The sequence below is a fragment of the Helianthus annuus genome, chromosome 13 (assembly GCF_002127325.2).
Source record: "Helianthus annuus cultivar XRQ/B chromosome 13, HanXRQr2.0-SUNRISE, whole genome shotgun sequence".
Lineage (NCBI taxonomy): Eukaryota > Viridiplantae > Streptophyta > Magnoliopsida > Asterales > Asteraceae > Helianthus > Helianthus annuus.
Genome location: NC_035445.2, coordinates 54,690,220 through 54,708,904, shown reverse-complemented (window position 1 = coordinate 54,708,904; position 18,685 = coordinate 54,690,220). Strand labels below are relative to the sequence as shown.

Genomic DNA, 18,685 nt, shown 5'->3' with positions numbered 1-18,685 from the left:
AGGAATCGGGTAAAATACCGTTTAGGATAAAAGTGAAACCGTAAATTAAAGTTGACTAGGAATATTTAACCGAGTGGTGACATGTATATGAGTAACAAGATAATGAGTGTAAGTCTCATTATTAATTGAAACGAAATTTGAGGGACCGAAACCGTTAAAAAGGGAAACATGATTTATTAAATTAAAGGAAAACACACACACACACACACTAGGTGTGTGTGGAACGATCAGGAAGAAGAACAAGGGTTCAAACCCTTGTTCTTGATAAATCTTCAAATTGAAGGGTGGAATGAAGTCCAAATTCACAACCGAACATGAATTAACGATCACCTTCACAAGGGGATCATAAGGTATGTCTTAAAAATCAGATTTGATGATCTTGTTTGAAGTGGGTTATGATCAATCCATGGATTTGTATGAAATTAAGCATGTAGAGGTGATAGAAACACTAAATAGAACTTGTGTTATGAATAATTTTAAGTAATTGGGTGATTTAGAATAAAACCCATTGCATGAGTGTGAAGATGATGATCATGATGAATTTGAAGATGTTATAGTGTGATCTTGTGATGTATAGGGTGTTGTATGATAGGCTAAGATAGATAAATTTGATGTGGAAATTATGATTGTGAGATTTTGCTTGAATGTAATAGTTCATAAGATGAAATAAGGAAGAACATGCTTAAAGCACTTGTACATTATGCTTAGGAAGTAGTACGCACACCAAGTGTTTGATGAAATGTCTAAAAGACAACAACAAGTGAAATTATATGCAAGTAATGGGTAAATATATATAGTTCATGTGAAGATTATCTAGGGATGATGTCGAGTATGCCTTATGCTTGTTTAAATGAATTAATGATGTGGAGTATGCTTCAAGTGGGTCGTATATTAGATGTGAATTTGATATGGTTTTTCATATGTATGAGCATATATGCTAATAAGAATGTGAATGTGATGACATGAGTATATAGGAATCATGTCAAGATGGATGGGAGCTTTGGAGGCTAACGGGCTATGGAAACTCAATCAAGTAAGCGAACGAGAATACGGACGCGCAAGGTAAGTGCACTCCGAACTTACTCTTTAGTTGTTAATGTATTTATGATATGTGATTTTTGTTGAATGCAATGTAAGAAGATATGGATTGATGCAAGTAGTAAGTTAAGTTTTAATGGAATGGTTGGAAGTGGTTAAGAAAAAGATTCGATTTGGTTTGGGTAAGAAAGGGAACTTACATAATGAAATTATGCTTAAATGAATAAGATGAGTTATGTATATTTGAGGACAGGATCATGTAAATGGAAGCTAATGTACTAATCGTTTTTCTCTTGAGAATTAATGTGAAGTATAGGCATGGTAACAAAGGATGTGAAGGTTGACTCCACAATCTGATGCGAGAAATCGAGTGGATGGATGAAGGGGCTAGTATAAGAAAAAGCATGAAATGTTGACGCGCTATTATGCTTGTGCTAAGATTTTTGTATTATGTCACCGGTTGCTAATAATGTGTTTGAATGTGGTGACTGCAGGCTATACATGTTTGGATGTTTCATCTAGAAGCGTACGCGGTTGAAGATCGAGTCAAGACACGGATTGTATGTGGGTGTATACGTAGTCACTTAATTGAGTCATGTATGTTAGTTTTTGCATTAAATTATAAAAGAGATTAATGTATTTAAATGAAAGAAAGAATATCATGAAGGAAATTTCTAGTTATGTAGTGTCCGCTGCAAATCTTAGGTTAAAGCGTTTTAGGGCGTTACAAGTTGGTATCAGAGCCTCGGTTTGAGTGAAATCAAGTACAAATAAGTGAGTACTTGAACTCAAACCCGTGTGCTCTTGTGACTAATGACCTGTACAATCCGAGACTCGATCAAGACCGAAAGGTAAGATTTAATATAAGTATGTATGAGAGAGGTTACTAACAATGATGTATATTGAAAGGTGAGCTTGTTGGAAAATGAGGACGTTCTGTAGTTGCGAGTTAGTACGAAGGCTAAGGCGTGTGATATGTTAGGAAAATGGACCCCAGGTACACAAATTTTAAATTTGGTAAGTATCGGTATGTAGCGTACCCTTATATATGAGGGTGAAATCCTCGAAGGATTCATATGAGTGTGGCACGAACTTAAGACCGGTTCCTGGATATAAAGTGCTAATTCTCATGAAGGCCCGAGACTAGTATGTGGATTGCACGCCTGGCCAGTGTGCAAAAAGCATAGGACGCTCGTGAGACCATGAGAGACACCACGTGTATGTCCGGACGAACTGGGATGGGGGTCGTGTGGGAGGGAAAAAGGGGTCCAACGATTCTTTAAGAATCGGGTTGAACATGAGAAAGAAAGAAAAGAATGGAAAGTATGAGTGAAAGGTTTGAATTCGTGAATGAATTCAAACATGAATGGAAAGGAAAGAATGGAAGGTATGAATGAAATTTTGAATGCGTAGGTGAATACGGATCAAACTTATAAAGAATGGAAAGAAGGAAAAAACGGATCAAGTTCGCGGAAAAAGTATAATTCGATGCAAGGTAAGTAAAGTTTACGCTCATTTCGTAGAATACTTATTTGTTTTATGGGTGATAAGTACGATAAGGTGAATTTGAAATAAGATGTTCCAACACGAATCGATACGGGTCGGAACAAGTTAGAACTGGCAGTAAACCATATTTGATGGTAAAAAAAAAGGGTAAAATGGTAATTTGGTCATGGAATGATGAAGGTATAATGAGTTTTGAAAGATTTTGTTATGAGGTATGCCATGATAAGTAATAAGGGTAAAACCGTAATTTAGTTACATGGATGAATGAAAATAATGTTTAAAGAATACCTTATGGCGTAAGCGATAATGGGTTAAATGTATGGAAGAAAGGTTTAAAGATTATAACCATACGGTAAAAATCCGAAATGAGCCAAATGAGCGAATGGTAAATCGACACCATTTTATTTAAAATGTAAAAGGTTTGGGACGTTTAGACTAAATGGGTCAATTAATGATGATATGATCAATTGATGAAGATGATTAATGAACGTTTGTTGAGTTTTATGCTCACAGGATGAATAGCATATGGAAATTACGTTGCTATTAATTAGCAAGTAAAAATGCAATGTAATTAAACGGGTCACCGCATGATCCAAGCCAGGTATGTACAAATAAGATTGTAGATATAAAGTGAGACTTTTGGTTAATTATGTATTAAGGTCTTTGTTGTAAGAACCGGAGCATTTGTTGACCAAATCGCCCTCGAATGACAAAGCGGGTAAACGACCCTTACGAGCTATTTGGAAACAAGTATTATGAACGAGTAAGTCTTTTGAGAAGGGTAAAGGTTAAAGGTATAAGCTTTTGGGTTTTGCCGTAATTGGAGGATCCGAGGGGTAAAACTCGGATTATATAGATCACCACGTTAGCTCCACCACAAATGTAGTTGTGGTGGAAAGCCAATTGATAAGAATTGTGAAAATATGAAGTTAGAAGCGAATAAAGGTGATCCATACTTAAAATAGACTTAAATACCCTTAACGGGTCAAAATAGACATATGAGCGAAAACGGGTTTAAGAACGTATATAAACCCGTGATATGAGCCTACTACGATAGACAATATTAAAATTTTAGGGTTCATGAGAATTTGGGATCAAACAAACGTGTTTGTTTGATAAGTGTATGAACGGGTCGAATAACTCTTAAATGAATATTAAGCCGAAAGCTTGTAAGTTAAGAATTTTCTTAATCCAGGCGTAGGATTTTGAGTCCATATGAAAGAGGACCAAATTTTGGTCATATAGGAAGAAACGGGAGGTTAAACGGGTAAATGGTTCAAAAGTTATGCGCGTTTAAGTATGCAAGAACGACGGAAAAATCTGCTCATGTACAGGTTCCACCGTAAATTACGGTGGGTACCGTTATTTACGGTGGGTACTGGGGATAAATGTTTGCACCGTAAGACAGGAAGTTTCCACCGTAAACAAAGTTGCCACCGTAAGTTACGGTAGGTACCGTAATTTACGGTGGAGGTCAAAATTGAGCAAATATATATATGACATTGTGTAATCATTTTGGGATGCACTTTTTGGCTGAAATCAAGTTCTGATGCATTTTTGATAAAGGACTTTTGCCCAAAATAAAAATTTTCCAAGCTGACCTGGCAGCTCGACCCCAGCCAGGGGCTCTGCCCCTTGGACCCCGCCAGGGGCTGCCGCCCCTTGGACCCCACTTCTCTCAGGGGCGCTGCCCCCGAACCCCCGTTAGTATAGGAAGGTACGTACGTATGTATGAGTTATGTATGAACGTATGCAAGTATGAAGTAATGTATGAAAGATATGCACGTATGAAGTTACATAGTAATGTATGCACGTATGAGGTTATGTATGATTGTACACACGTATGTAGAGATGTAGGAAATGTTTGTACGTATGAAGATGCGTATGTAGGTAAGTACGAATGTATGCATGAGTGTATGTGTAAATGTAGAGATGAAGTAACATATGAACGTATGTGGATATGTATGAAGTAGGCATGAATGTATGAACGTATGCATGAAGAAAGAATTATCGTCCATGAAGGTACGAGGAGTATGTATGAATGTATGCATGTACATAGAGGTGTAGGAATGTATGTAAGTATGCATATATATATATATATGTGTATGAATATATGCACGTGTGAAAGCATGTACAAATGTATGACTTAGATACGTTTGAGTATTAACGTTATTAATCGTGTTCCCGTTGAGAAAGTAATGTAATGCAAGTACGAGAACATTGAATGCATGAGGAATTGAAGTTGATCTCGGAAAGGGTAAAGTTATGTTATGTTACGAATTGAACCAATTATGAACCTTGTAAGGGTTTTATGAATATGAATATGTTATCATATTAAAGTGTTGAATATGTTATGGAAGGATGCTCACGATGAGAGCTCATTTTGCTGACGAACGAAATCAACCTGGTTAGAGGTCAATAAAAGAATGAAATCCTAGTTCAGTCTCAAAGTATTCAGTAACGCCCATATGTATGAATGTATTAAGGTATGAAGGTACCTATGAATGTATGTATATTTGAAGAGATGTAGGGAGGTATGTATGTATACAAGTAGGACTGTATGAAGATATGAAGATACGCATGAATGTACGTATGTATGTAGAGAGAGATACGGATGGTATGAATGTATGTAATAAATGTATGAAGGTACGTATGAGTGGATGCATTATATAACGATAAGTAAGCATGTAAACATGTACGTATAGATGTGTTATTGTTGCAAGTATGTATTCGGTGTTTGTAAATAGATGTATGCGTGTATATATATAAACGTATGTAAGTATGTATTAAGTGGGATTGAATGTGCACAAAGGAATAAAGCTTGTATGTATGAACATACGTGTGAGTGTACGAACATGAGTATACCCAGTAGCATGTAACATTAATAGACGTAGAATGATGTTAACCTTAGGACAAGCAAGTATGGGTGACTATGAAATGGTAGTTTTGTTGTGATAACGAAACAAGAACTATAGGCTATACATTGTATGTATGGAATGTAATCTTAAAAGATGAGATAAAGGTATTATATTTGTTGTAAACGGGTCATATGAATGTATGTATTATTACAAGTTTGAAGAAGTATGCATATTGACCTGTTACTAATGGGTAAAAAGGGTATGTGACAGTATGGGTTATTGTAATGAGTATTTGTGCGATGAAAGCAAGAGTGGCATGTCCAACATGATATATGAATAAAAGTAGAAATAATTGAGTTGTTATGATCAATGAACGTATGGAAGTGTTATGCTCGATTCAGGAAATTAAGGATAGGACGTACGGTTATATTGGTTCATGAATGAGACATTTTTATAAAGTATGAGTACATTCTTGATATGGTATGTATTTTGAATGAAATGAATGAATAAATATGTAGTGATGGATGCCACTAAGGAACTAACATGAGGCAAGAATTTGGAATCTAAAGATGTATGAGTATATCTCAGAATTGTGTTACATAGAAGGACCGGTAAGTAAAGGGTTATGGTCTCGTGGAAGTAAGCGAGGTTTCGGGGACGAAACCTCTTTTAAGGGGGGTAGACTTGTAACACCCCAAAATGGGTTTGATAATTTAAACTCGGTTAATATAAAGGAATCGGGTAAAATACCGTTTAGGATAAAAGCGAAACCGTAAATTAAAGTTGACTAGGAATATTTAACCGAGTGGTGACATGTATATGAGTAACAAGATAATGAGTGTAAGTCTCATTATTAATTGAAACGAAATTTGAGGGACCGAAACCGTTAAAAAGGGAAACATGATTTATTAAATTAAAGGAAAACACACACACACACACACTAGGTGTGCGTGGAACGATCAGGAAGAAGAACAAGGGTTCAAACCCTTGTTCTTGATAAATCTTCAAATTGAAGGGTGGAATGAAGTCCAAATTCACAACCGAACATGAATTAACGATCATCTTCACAAGGGGATCATAAGGTATGTCTTAAAACTCAGATTTGATGATCTTGTTTGAAGTGGGTTATGATCAATCCATGGATTTGTATGAAATTAAGCATGTAGAGGTGATAGAAACACTAAATAGAACTTGTGTTATGAATAATTTTAAGTAATTGGGTGATTTAGAATAAAACCCATTGCATGAGTGTGAAGATGATGATCATGATGAATTTGAAGATGTTATAGTGTGATCTTGTGATGTATAGGGTGTTGTATGATAGGCTAAGATAGATAAATTTGATGTGGAAATTATGATTGTGAGATTTTGCTTGAATGTAATAGTTCATAAGATGAAATAAGGAAGAACATGCTTAAAGCACTTGTACATTATGCTTAGGAAGTAGTACGCACACCAAGTGTTTGATGAAATGTCTAAAAGACAACAACAAGTGAAATTGTATGCAAGTAATGGGTAAATATATATAGTTCATGTGAAGATTATCTAGGGATGATGTCGAGTATACCTTATGCTTGTTTAAATGAATTAATGATGTGGAGTATGCTTCAAGTGGGTCGTATGTTAGATGTGAATTTGATATGGTTTTTCATATGTATGAGCATATATGCTAATAAGAATGTGAATGTGATGACATGAGTATATAGGAATCATGTCAAGATGGATGGGAGCTTTGGAGGCTAACGGGCTATGGAAACTCAATCAAGTAAGCGAACGAGAATACGGACGCGCAAGGTAAGTGCACTCCGAACTTACTCTTTAGTTGTTAATGTATTTATGATATGTGATTTTTGTTGAATGCAATGTAAGAAGATATGGATTGATGCAAGTAGTAAGTTAAGTTTTAATGGAATGGTTGGAAGTGGTTAAGAAAAAGATTCGATTTGGTTTGGGTAAGAAAGGGAACTTACATAATGAAATTATGCTTAAATGAATAAGATGAGTTATGTATATTTGAGGACAGGATCATGTAAATGGAAGCTAATGTACTAATCGTTTTTCTCTTGAGAATTAATGTGAAATATAGGCATGGTAACAAAGGATGTGAAGGTTGACTCCACAATCTGATGCGAGAAATCGAGTGGATGGATGAAGGGGCTAGTATAAGAAAAAGCATGAAATGTTGACGCGCTATTATGCTTGTGCTAAGATTTTTGTATTATGTCACCAGTTGCTAATAATGTGTTTGAATGTGGTGACTGCAGGCTATACATGTTTGGATGTTTCATCTAGAAGCGTACGCGGTTGAAGATCGAGTCAAGACACGGATTGTATGTGGGTGTATACGTAGTCACTTAATTGAGTCATGTATGTTAGTTTTTGCATTAAATTATAAAAGAGATTAATGTATTTAAATGAAAGAAAGAATATCATGAAGGAAATTTCTAGTTATGTAGTGTCCGCTGCAAATCTTAGGTTAAAGCGTTTTAGGGCGTTACATAAAAGCTTGTTTTATTGATACAAACATTTATGTGGTAAGTTAACGCATTACATTCAAGCCTTGAGACAGCAGGATAACCTTAGAGTAAAGGTTATCAAAGTAAAATGTTTTCGGATTCAGTCATTCCTTTCACCCAAACAAACCTAGGGTGTCAGGAACGGGATTTGTCAAGTCCTATGGTACCATTACTTACTACCGAGCGGCGTAGCTAATGTTAATGAATGTAGTAAAGAACCGTTTATGCAAACCAAATGTCATACCAAATGTAAACAAGTTATGTGAAAACAATGTACTAAGTATGCTAAGTAAACATACAAAGCAGAAAAGTCATGTAAAACAATGTGCTAATATGCCATGTAAACATATATAGCAAAACAATGTAATGTAAATCAATGTGCTAGCATGCTAAGTTAACATACATAGCAAAACAATGTAATGAAATCATGTACTATAAGTGTACTAAAGAACATAGCAAGCATATGATGTGAAAACAAGAAAGCACGAAAGTAACAAGTAGGCACATGTGTTTCACCCCAAAATGTTTGGAAAACAGTAAAAGAGGGGTACTATGTACTCACTTGAGATTGCTTAGAAGTCGTAGGATAACCACCAAGCAATGCTAGAAGATCACGGAATCAAACGGCACCTATATAGGTATCTACATTAATAAACGGACCTATCGGAGGATCGGGTAGTACGAGGGTTCGTAAACCAAATAAGTATGGGAACTTATGTAATATGGTTTGACAAAGCCTACATACTAAAACGAAACTTATCCTAAGTGCTTTTGACCCGTTACGACCCGTTTAGGTAGCTTATGCTACTTTAACGCGTCGTTTGCGTAAAACGCGTTCGGAAAGCCTAACTAGTCCTATGACAAGTAAGATATGCCTTAACATGCTTAATATTGTTGTTAAATCAGTTTAGATACCAAAAATTATGTTACATAGGTTTAAAATGATTTTTTGGCGAAAAAAGGTATTTTGGTAATTTACCTAAGGCATAAGAACTACTTATCATACAACTACTTAAACGTCGTGACCATAAGGTATAACCTCGGAAGGTTATTCCCTATACAACTATGGTCACCTAAAATGTTTGGTCGGATCCTAAAGATCGACCAAATGGGTCGGGTTCGTAAGCATAAGCGATTGATTAGATCGCTTACCTTTACGACCCTAAACAAGCACAAATCTAAAAGCGACGAGCTAAACATGCTAGAACATGTTTAGTAATGTTAGAAAATAGGTTTGGTATTAAAACAAACGGTTTTAATACCCTAGAGTAGTTTGGTTACAAAATACGCGAGAAAACGCATTTTGGCCGAAACTACGACTCGTCACTGAGCCTAGATAACGTGGTAATCAGTAGGTATAGTTACTAGGGACTATAACCATCGTGATTACGCTCACGTTATGAAGTTCAAACGAACTTCGCGTTGACCAAAAACTGGTCAATGCAGAAAGTCAAACACAGTTTGACTTTAGCGCTAAAACGAACGAAAAACGCGAAAGAATACTTACAGAAGGTCCCCGCAAGATTGATATTCCAAGTATTTCTCAGGTATGAAGTGTTCAACACTTCAACTTAGAGAAAATCTCAGAATTCAAGTGGGTTTTGAGCAAGACATGGTCGGGGTATTTATAGATGTAGTAGAACCGTTAGGATCGTTCGTTGAATAACGTGCTTCGATCTAGGCCGTACACATCAAGCCCATTGTTTTACAAAACCAGGGGAGCCCCCAAACCAGCCCATAGATTGCCCAAAACCATTTGCACAAGTGAGGAACAGCTGGATCAAGCTGGATTGCATTTTCTGGTATCTGGCACCTGCTTACGGACCGTATGGAGCAGGTCTTACGGTCCGTAAGGACCCTGCAGGTCAGAAAGATTGAATTTGGCAGAACAGGCCCCTGTACCTCCAAACTTGATTTTTGATGCGTTTTGACACGTTTAAACCCCGTTAACCTCATTTTAAGGATCTAAACGAAGTTAAAGTATAGGGAACTTGAAACATGCTAAAAAATATGCCGGATGTCGGTTCGTTTGGCCGTACGATTGCGTTGTTCGGTTAATTACGACGGAAGTCGTAACGGACGCAAAAATGGTCCAAATTGCGCGACGATTGGATTTTTGACAAGCTAATCACTAAAACATAATATTTTAATGATTACATAAATTTTTGGATGTCCGGATGAATTCAGAATGTAAGTTATGCGCGAAAATGCAAACTTATGCACTTTTTGACGCTTTTAGTCCCTGAATGACCCAAAAGTTTATTTTAGCACACCGAACCCATCAAAGCCTATTTCTAAGCTATGTAAGGGATATTTAAGGTGTGTTTAACTTATGGCCATGTTCCGGAATGTTTGTTACAGTTCAAATCGGCATACTTTCGCAGTTTGTCAATTTTAGTCCCTGTAAGCGAATAAACTTGATTTTGCCATACCAAAGCCTTCAAAACTTATTTCTAAGTTATGTAAAGGTTATTTAAGGTATTTAAGCATAAATTGATGTTCCGGAGTATTTGTCGCGTTAAACTGACTACGTTTACGCACCAATTTGCGTATAATTCTCCAGAAAGCGATATAGAGTTTGAAATCGAATAAAAGTCAAAACATGAAAAACATCAAACATAAACAAACAAACATAGGGATCAAATAACTTTATTTCATTGATAACTGAACTGTTTACAATGATCACAAGCACAGATGTCACAAAAAAAATAAGTCATGTCAAACATAATCCAATTTCATTTGATGGTATAAATTCAATTTGCTTTGCGTTTCATGAGTTATGTCAAATATTAACGTTTTGATGCCTATTTATATTGATGTTGTCGGTTGGTATACGTTTTAGCATTTATGTATGTGTCAGTATATATTCAAGTTAGTTTACGTTTCGATGTAACGACATTTTGACCCCCCCCCCCCCTCGAGTTTTGCATGCTTATTTTTATGTATGTTTCCATATAAACTCAAGTTGGTTTACATTTTGACGTAATTTATTTCGAAAATGAGTCATGTCAAATATAATACGTTTTATGCTTATTTTATAGAGTTGGGTCTATTTTATAAACTCAGATTACGTTAAAAAAACCAACCCCGCAATGCGGGGATATCAGTTCTAGTTATATATAAAAATTGCCCATGTTTATTGGTACAGTAGAGGAAGGAGAAGCAGTCGCATTGTGTGTCGCTCAGGAGCGCCTCTCTTGTGATTGTGACTACATAGAATCCTTTTACAAAGATTGATTTTATTCACAAAAATATTTTCTAGAAATGCTTAGAAGTTGTATCAACTTGAAGTTGAAAGGCAGCCAGCTTACTTCACACAATTTGATACAATATCAATTGAACCATGATCCATTCAAAGATTCATAAAAAAAATGTATTGAAAGAAGTTAGTTTTCGGTTGTTGTAAAAAATCTATAGCACCATTCTAATATCTTGAGTGCGATGCTCACGAATTGCACGATTACTTTCCCAAGGTTTACGTAGAATGACACTATCGGGCTTATGAACGGGACCAAAAACATACTGTAGATCTTCAACAATACTTGGACTATCATTTTCTGACTCCTAAAGAACCCTGAAATGATAACATTTTAAGGTTTTGATGTTAGCATAATCACTAGGAACACATTAGAGTAATTAATGAGGTTAAGTTAATTAGTTACATACATTCAGTAGCCTCTGGGAAAGCATCAAATAATGAAGTCACAATCTTTAACAACACCTGCAAGCAGTATGAAACAAATAATGCGCAAACGCAATTACACGTGGCAATCATGACCCGTTCTTCAAGATTGTTTAATTTTTATAATAATTTGTTGGGTCTATTCACATTAAACAATTTCAACCTGAGCGTATACTGGTCGAAGCTTGTTTTTTATCCGATCCAAATTGTTTTTTTTTTTTTAATTGAAATGACCCGTTTTGACCTGTACCCATTTCAACACCTACGAGTAAAAGGCACATACCAGGAACAGATCGCCTGGTTTGATTGGTGACTCAACAAAAACTTGTGCATTCCTGCATGAAATTTTTAGTTTTGTTGTCATAAGTTGGGTATATATATTATGTTTTGAATTAGAAATAATACCTAATTGTTAATCTTTCTCCTTCCCTTGTTAATCTGTACAGACTGCAGCCTCTCGTGAATGGCACCTGTTTGTTTTTCCATTCTGTCATGGACATGTAAACCGTTATTCCGGCTAACTAGAGGTCGTAGTTTCGAAGGATACATGTATAAATGGATTCGGGTTATGTTATCTCACTAAAGGGTTAAAACAAATAGAATGAAAAAAGATGGCTTATAACCACAAAAATCATTTTATTTCACTATTCAGATTATGATTGAAATAGAATATTTTCCTAAATCATATGAAGCTAGCTTTTTATAAATGAAAAAGATAGAATAAAAAAGCGTTTCGGGTCTACCCAATGTGTTTCGATTAATGAAGTTGAATATAAGAAAGTTAAGTGAGTCGTGATCAGGTCAGTGAATGTACCAAGGTGCCAATTGACTCCAGCTATCAGATCATCATCACCTTCATAGATATGACTAACACGAAACTCAACGTTTGGACCCATTCCTGCGGTTAGCTGTTTAAGAAAACGGCTAACCTCCTGCACAACATATGGTTTCGATAACGCCCTAATTCATCTAATGATTTGCATTTAAACAAGCTAAAGAACAAAGGAAGATGATAAAACTGTGACCTTTTTGCCAGAGAACGGTTTAGGAAACGAGTAGTCCTCAAAGAAACAATCTTTGGCGAGATAGTTTTCAAGTCGCTTTACATTCTTTTCATTCATGCATTTGTAGAACTCTTTTATCATCTCTGATGGTGTAGGATCAGGTGTGATATCCGAGTCACAAATCATCATTGATGACATGATTCTCACGTTGTAACGTTGCTTTCCATTCCCACTTTTCATGTGCAACAGCATTCGGTTTTTATTTATTTCTTGTTTGTATGATGTTGAAAGGCAAATACCAAAAGCCGAAAATGGCATTCGGATAGCCATTGTGTGGGAATCGACGGTCGATGTTGTTAGTACATGTATACAGGATATGTATAGTGCAATTGTGATCTTGTTACTTTGATGGAAAGAAAAGAACCACATGTAACTTGTGCTTACAGATTACATTTGGAATTAGATACTTAACAACACATTTTCTCATCAATCTGTTCTTAAAGAAATAATATAAAATAGTCCAGAAACATTCAAAATCTTAATAACCAAACATAGAACATATGACCATCATGTTTGACCCTTCTAACGTTTGTTAAACAAGTAAACACAAACCAAAACACCACCAATAACAAACTACTCAACAGTTGTCACTTGTTGCCATTCTCCATCAACAGCTTCTTTCCATAAAGTGACATTATTGTCCCCAGAGGCAACAGCCAGCAAATTCCCAGTAAGCGACCACGAGACCCTCCAAACAGGGGCGTTAAAGTCATTTAACACCTTACCCTTCCACTCCTCCCCTTCCTTAGCCATAGTCCATATAACAACCCGACCATCTTGCGACCCACTTGCGATCGTAGACTTTGGAAGGCCCAAATTGGGGGCCCAAGCCACATCCCGAACCAAATCCGTGTGCATTTTAAGAGCCGACACACAGTCCATTTTCCAAACTCCGTTAGCAAACTTCCAAATCTTCACAGTGTTGTCATTCCCACCAGAAGCCAGTTTCTGAACAGGTTCAAACTCGCCTGACCCAATTAACGAACCGGGCTCCATCGAAGGGGCCCACGTGACAGAGGTTACACCAACCGGATGAGCTTGCTCGATCTTTGTAGTGTCCCACCCACCATCTGACCTGGCAGTGTAGACGGAGATGTTCCCGTCAGACGACCCGCAAGCCAAGCAAAGGCCGAGCTCGTGTGGGGCCCACGCGATTGAGTTAACAGATGACTTGTGGTCATTGAAGGTGTGAGCAGGTGTCCAAGTGTTTAGATTGTCTTCTTTCCAGATTATGACAGTGCCATCGTATGAACATGATGCGAGAAGTGAGCCGAACTTGGGGTGAGCCCATGTAACCTGCCAAACAGGCCCGTTATGACCGGTCAAAGTAGCGAGGGGCACTGATGTTAAACTGTTTATCTTGATAGTGGCATCGGAGGAGGCAGATGCCACGCGTTTTCCGTAATAATCCATGCTGACGTCATGGATGATGTCTGAGTGACCTGTTTCAATCTTTTGGCCTGGCATGGTTTGCTATTGATGCTTGTTACCTCGCTATATTTGCTAAATCCTGCACGTACAGAGAATTAAAATGAAACTTATATTAGGCACTCCATGTAAGACGCGTATCAATGCTTCTTTTGTTGTTTTGGCAATCAGCAATCAACACTTTGAATATTCAAATTTTTCTTTCGATAAAAAAATGGAAATTTAGCATTAGAAATTATATGTACCCTTCTGATCTTCTCAATTCTAGCCTCTACACTTTGGATTTTTATGGTACATGACGAATGAAATTCAATGTGATTTTGGAAATAATTCTGTTTCTTCATATCATTTTCCGAAAATCTACAATCTTGTTGTGTGGGTATCATATTGACGATAATACATTGTTACTCCTCACAGTACATAAAAATAATAATGTCAGATGGTTGAGACTCGAGATTAATGAAACATTAGCACTTTCTTCTATAGAAGGCCTTTCTATGTAGTCAAAGGCGCAATGGGCTCGCTTGTCGCCTAAGCAGGGGCGGATCTACATACTAAGCAACGGGTCGACGCGAACCCATCGAATTTCGAGTTTTTAGTAGAAAACATATATAAAAAATCTGGGTGAACCCATAAATAATTTATGAGATGAACCCATAAACAAAGTTGAAGAGTGATACGGTGGCAAAGAGATTGTCTATCACTCAAGAGGTCCCTTGTTCGATTCTGTTTGGTGTCATTTGTATGTTCTTTTCTTCACCAAATTCACCACAGTTATCTGCTATGGGCCAGAGAGAGGTTCATCCATCGCACTTGTCTCAAGTCCCTCATTCTAATCTACAATACTAAAATCATTCTAATATAATATACCAGTTGAAGAGTGATTAAACAAATTGTTGATGAATTCTTCATTTTGTTTCTCATGAATTCACTGGATTATGTAGATGTGTTAGTTTATTTATGAATGGTTTAACTGGATAAGAACTCAAAATATTTCATATGCTTTATCCGAATGATTTTTTGAGTGCAAATATGGTGTTGTGCACACTTAGTTCAGTCTTTGCTTCTAAGTTCTAACGGGTACAGATTTTTGCTTAATCTAAATGTGTTCACATTTGTGCTGTTGTTGTTCATGCTAGTATTCTAGTAATAAAATTGTTTTGTCATCATAATTAACATTTGGATTATTCATAATATAAGGGTTTATTTTGACCAAAAAAAAAAGTGTTTGCGGGTCGACTCGAACCGACCCAAACTGTCAAACCAACCCTAAAACTTTTATGCCCGGTCCTATGAACTTGAAGCCTCTAAAAATAGTGAACCCACCGGAAAAAAATTCCCGGATCCACCACTGCGCCTAAGCGCAAGCTATTTAGTTATTGTTGGCACAATTTAATCAAAAAAGAAACATAAGTTTTTGGGAGAGACAAATGCAGACTCTTTGATATTAATTATAAACCAGAAAATTAGCACACAAATTACAATACCCTGGACTCCTATTTATAATAAACTAGAACCTTAATGACCAAGTCACCTAAACATATACTTGGAAACAAATCCTAGGCTAAAATAAAAAACACTACATTCTATTATAAACTATAATACCAACTGACACATTGTCATGGGTTACCTTGTAATGCAACCCGGGTATAGAATCTAAGAATGATTAGTAGGTCTTTTATTTTATAAGTATTTTACAGTTGTTTTCCTAAGTATTAGAGTAGCGATTTAGTTGATTTTCACTTCAAGTCTTGGTCAGTTGCTCTTTAGTTTTAAGCCTATAAAGGCAAGTAACCAAGACTTAAAACAGAAAAACAACTAACCGACTACTCTTAACACTTAGGAAAACAACAGTAAATATTTATAAAATAAAAGACCCACTAATCAATCTTAAACTCTAAACCCAAGTTGCATCACAAGATAATGCATGACAACGTGGCCAGTGCTCCCAAGAAGAATGTGCACGTAGGAAGCTTGAGGAACGAGATTTGCACGTATCATAAAATCATCTACCCGATATGAAAAATCTTAAAGCCTTCTAAACTAATCGAATTAATATACATCTAATATAACTAGCATAGTTGTTAAAAGCCATCGCCTCTTGCGCCTAGGCCCAATTTCCAGGCGAGGCAAAGCAATTGCGCCTTAAGTCAAGGCAATTGCGCTTTAATTCTTCAAGTGATGGTTCAGGCGCAGATTCCGACGAGACTCCAAGATCCGGAGAGTTTCCGGCCAAATTCTCTAAATTCTGACAAAATTCAAGCTACATTACTACTCTTATCTAACAAAAACTACTTTTCTACACTAATATTTTATAACTTTTTAGTACTAAAAAGATGATAATAAATAATATATAATAGCTTTAGTTTATTTTATTTGAAGAATAATATTAATTTTCTAATACATAAACTTTTTTTTCATTGTGCGCGTTATTTTTCTCGGGCCCTCGCTTTTTTGCGCCTTACGCCTAGGCCCCAAGCGAGGCCTATGCGCCTTGAGTGCGCCTAGTGCCTTTAATAACTATTATAACTAGTTGTATACTAGGTGCCAACGACGACTACATAGACGTCTTAAACAAAACACAATTCTATTTACAGCCTTTTTTTCCTACAACTGCTTAAAATTGTAATGCAGCCAACCTTATCCAAATCGAAAACTCGAAAGTACACAGTGCTATTCATATTCATCAGATTCTTCTCCAAATCCAATTCCTAAACGTTCCAAATCCAATTCCTAAACGTTCAGAAGCTGCTACACATGGATACAACATTATAGATACAACAAAACTTCTAATTCACCTAATTTCATACACATCGATTGATCAATTATCATTCATAACTCATAACTCATAAAAACGTATTAAATCTCATACACCGTAACTCACACACATAAGAATCAGAATCGAATTCATACGGATCTGAATCTGTGTAATTGAATAGCGAATGGATCATACGGGTTTAGATCTGAACAAATAGATTTAGTGAAATTAACAGCATATAGAGTGATTGATTAATTACAGATCTAGAGATTAAAACCTTCATAGGTAAAATAAAAGGATCGATGGTGGAAGAGTGAGTACCTTTGAGGAAGAAAGTGGAGTCGCAGATGGAATCAAATCGTTGGATGGTAGGTTATGAGCGAGATGGTGAGGGTTTCCTTGAGACAAAACTGTTTCGATTCCGGATCGGATCCGGGTCAAGTAAGCTCTATTTTACTTTTCATATATTTTAATTTTAATTTTAATTAATTTTATTTTAAATAAATATAGAGTAAACTGTCATTTTGGTCCTGAGGTTTGGTCACTTTTGACATTTTAGTCCAAAACTCAAACCTTTTGCATCTGGGTCCCTGTGGTTTCAGTTTTATTGTCATTTTGGTCCAAAAGTGAAATCAGGTCACATTTATTTTGAAAAATCCTGCTATTTTGTCCTTTTCCTCAGGGGCAAAATGATCATTTCATTTGTATTTTATTTAAAGCTTTTATTAAAGGAACTATTTGTCTAAACAGGTTCAAGTTTTGGACCAAAATAAAAAATTTATATGTTTTTAAACAAAACCCTGCAACACCTTGTATCTTCTTCATAGCCTCACCACCACCACTACCACCACAGCCTCACCACCATCACCACCATAACCTTAGAATTTCTGTTCTTCGTTCTGATTTTCGGATCTAACCTTCTTTGTTGTTCGTGTTTCTTGATCGGAGATTTATTTCGCCAGATTCCGATTTCAGTGATGATCAACGAAGATGTTTTTGTCCTCGGTTTGTATGTATCAAGTGTATAGATTGATTATTGTTCGATTTCATTTATAAATTTTGTATTTGAATGTGGATACTTGTGATTTGAAAACAGGGGTTCAAATTCTTTCATTGGATTTGAAAAACGAAACAGTTTTTGATTATTCAAGCGTTTTTGGGTTCTTACTTATGGTTGTATCGAACATATTTTTGGTTTATCTTTGATTTTTTCGATCATTCTTGCTGTTGTCGGAATAAATTTGGTTTTTTTATTAGAAAACAGGGACAGGAGTTTTCTGTAATTTCAGGGATGATCGTAACAGGGATTGTAACAACTCTCATTAAAATTAATAATTAGAATGGTAATTAGCTATTAAGAAAACCCTAATTGAGACACCCAAGTAATTCTGCACTAACCCTAAAATTTTCATAACAATCAGAATCAGGATCAGGGCCCCTAAAACTCAGGGGGGGTTAAACTCTAGTAACATTTATCCTTTAACTTGCTGGAGAAGTAAAATTTCGTTGATTAAACAACTCATCCAAGCTACTGGGACACGAACCTACCCTACCCTAAATTGTTACCCGTCGCGACACGCGACAGGACCAGGTCTCCCTGTCGCGACACGCGGGGGAGTCCAATTTTCAGTATAAATAGAAGGGGTTGGGACTTGAATTCAGATGTTCATTCGACGGAAAAACTCATAATATACGTTGAGTTATGCTTAAATTACTACCAAACACACACTAATATCGAATTGCTGCCGCGGAACAGGGTAATTGCTCGATCGCTATTAGATTCAGTTTCCGGGATCAATATACCCAAAGAATGTCTAAGTGTCGCCCACCTTGGG

The 18,685-nt window shown here is 36.3% G+C and overlaps 2 protein-coding genes and 2 long non-coding RNA genes across 4 annotated transcripts; 2 read left to right on the top strand and 2 right to left on the bottom strand.

Annotated features, from left to right (window-relative positions):
• The first annotated feature begins 226 nt into the window (after nt 1-226).
• LOC110902755 lies at nt 227-1,719 on the top strand. The gene is made up of 3 exons (XR_002571398.2): nt 227-350; nt 975-1,062; nt 1,533-1,719. It is a non-coding gene; the product is annotated as an uncharacterized LOC110902755 (long non-coding RNA).
• Nucleotides 1,720-6,361: 4,642 nt separating this feature from the next.
• On the top strand, nt 6,362-7,853 carry LOC110902754. Its single transcript, XR_002571396.1, has 3 exons — nt 6,362-6,484; nt 7,109-7,196; nt 7,667-7,853. It is a non-coding gene; the product is annotated as an uncharacterized LOC110902754 (long non-coding RNA).
• Nucleotides 7,854-11,196: 3,343 nt separating this feature from the next.
• Nucleotides 11,197-12,968, bottom strand: LOC110898033. Its single transcript, XM_022144772.2, has 6 exons — nt 12,626-12,968; nt 12,415-12,532; nt 12,006-12,087; nt 11,884-11,935; nt 11,585-11,639; nt 11,197-11,492 (listed from the first exon to the last, which is right to left on the bottom strand). The coding sequence occupies exons 1-6, from the start codon at nt 12,932-12,934 to the stop codon at nt 11,305-11,307; spliced, it is 804 nt and encodes a 267-aa protein (XP_022000464.2). The 5' UTR covers nt 12,935-12,968; the 3' UTR covers nt 11,197-11,304.
• Nucleotides 12,969-13,044: 76 nt separating this feature from the next.
• LOC110898034 (protein transport protein SEC13 homolog B) lies at nt 13,045-17,290 on the bottom strand. The gene is made up of 2 exons (XM_022144773.2): nt 17,172-17,290; nt 13,045-14,174 (listed from the first exon to the last, which is right to left on the bottom strand). The coding sequence occupies exon 2, from the start codon at nt 14,129-14,131 to the stop codon at nt 13,238-13,240; it is 894 nt and encodes a 297-aa protein (XP_022000465.1). The 5' UTR covers nt 14,132-14,174; nt 17,172-17,290; the 3' UTR covers nt 13,045-13,237.
• Between the last annotated feature and the right edge of the window lie 1,395 nt (nt 17,291-18,685).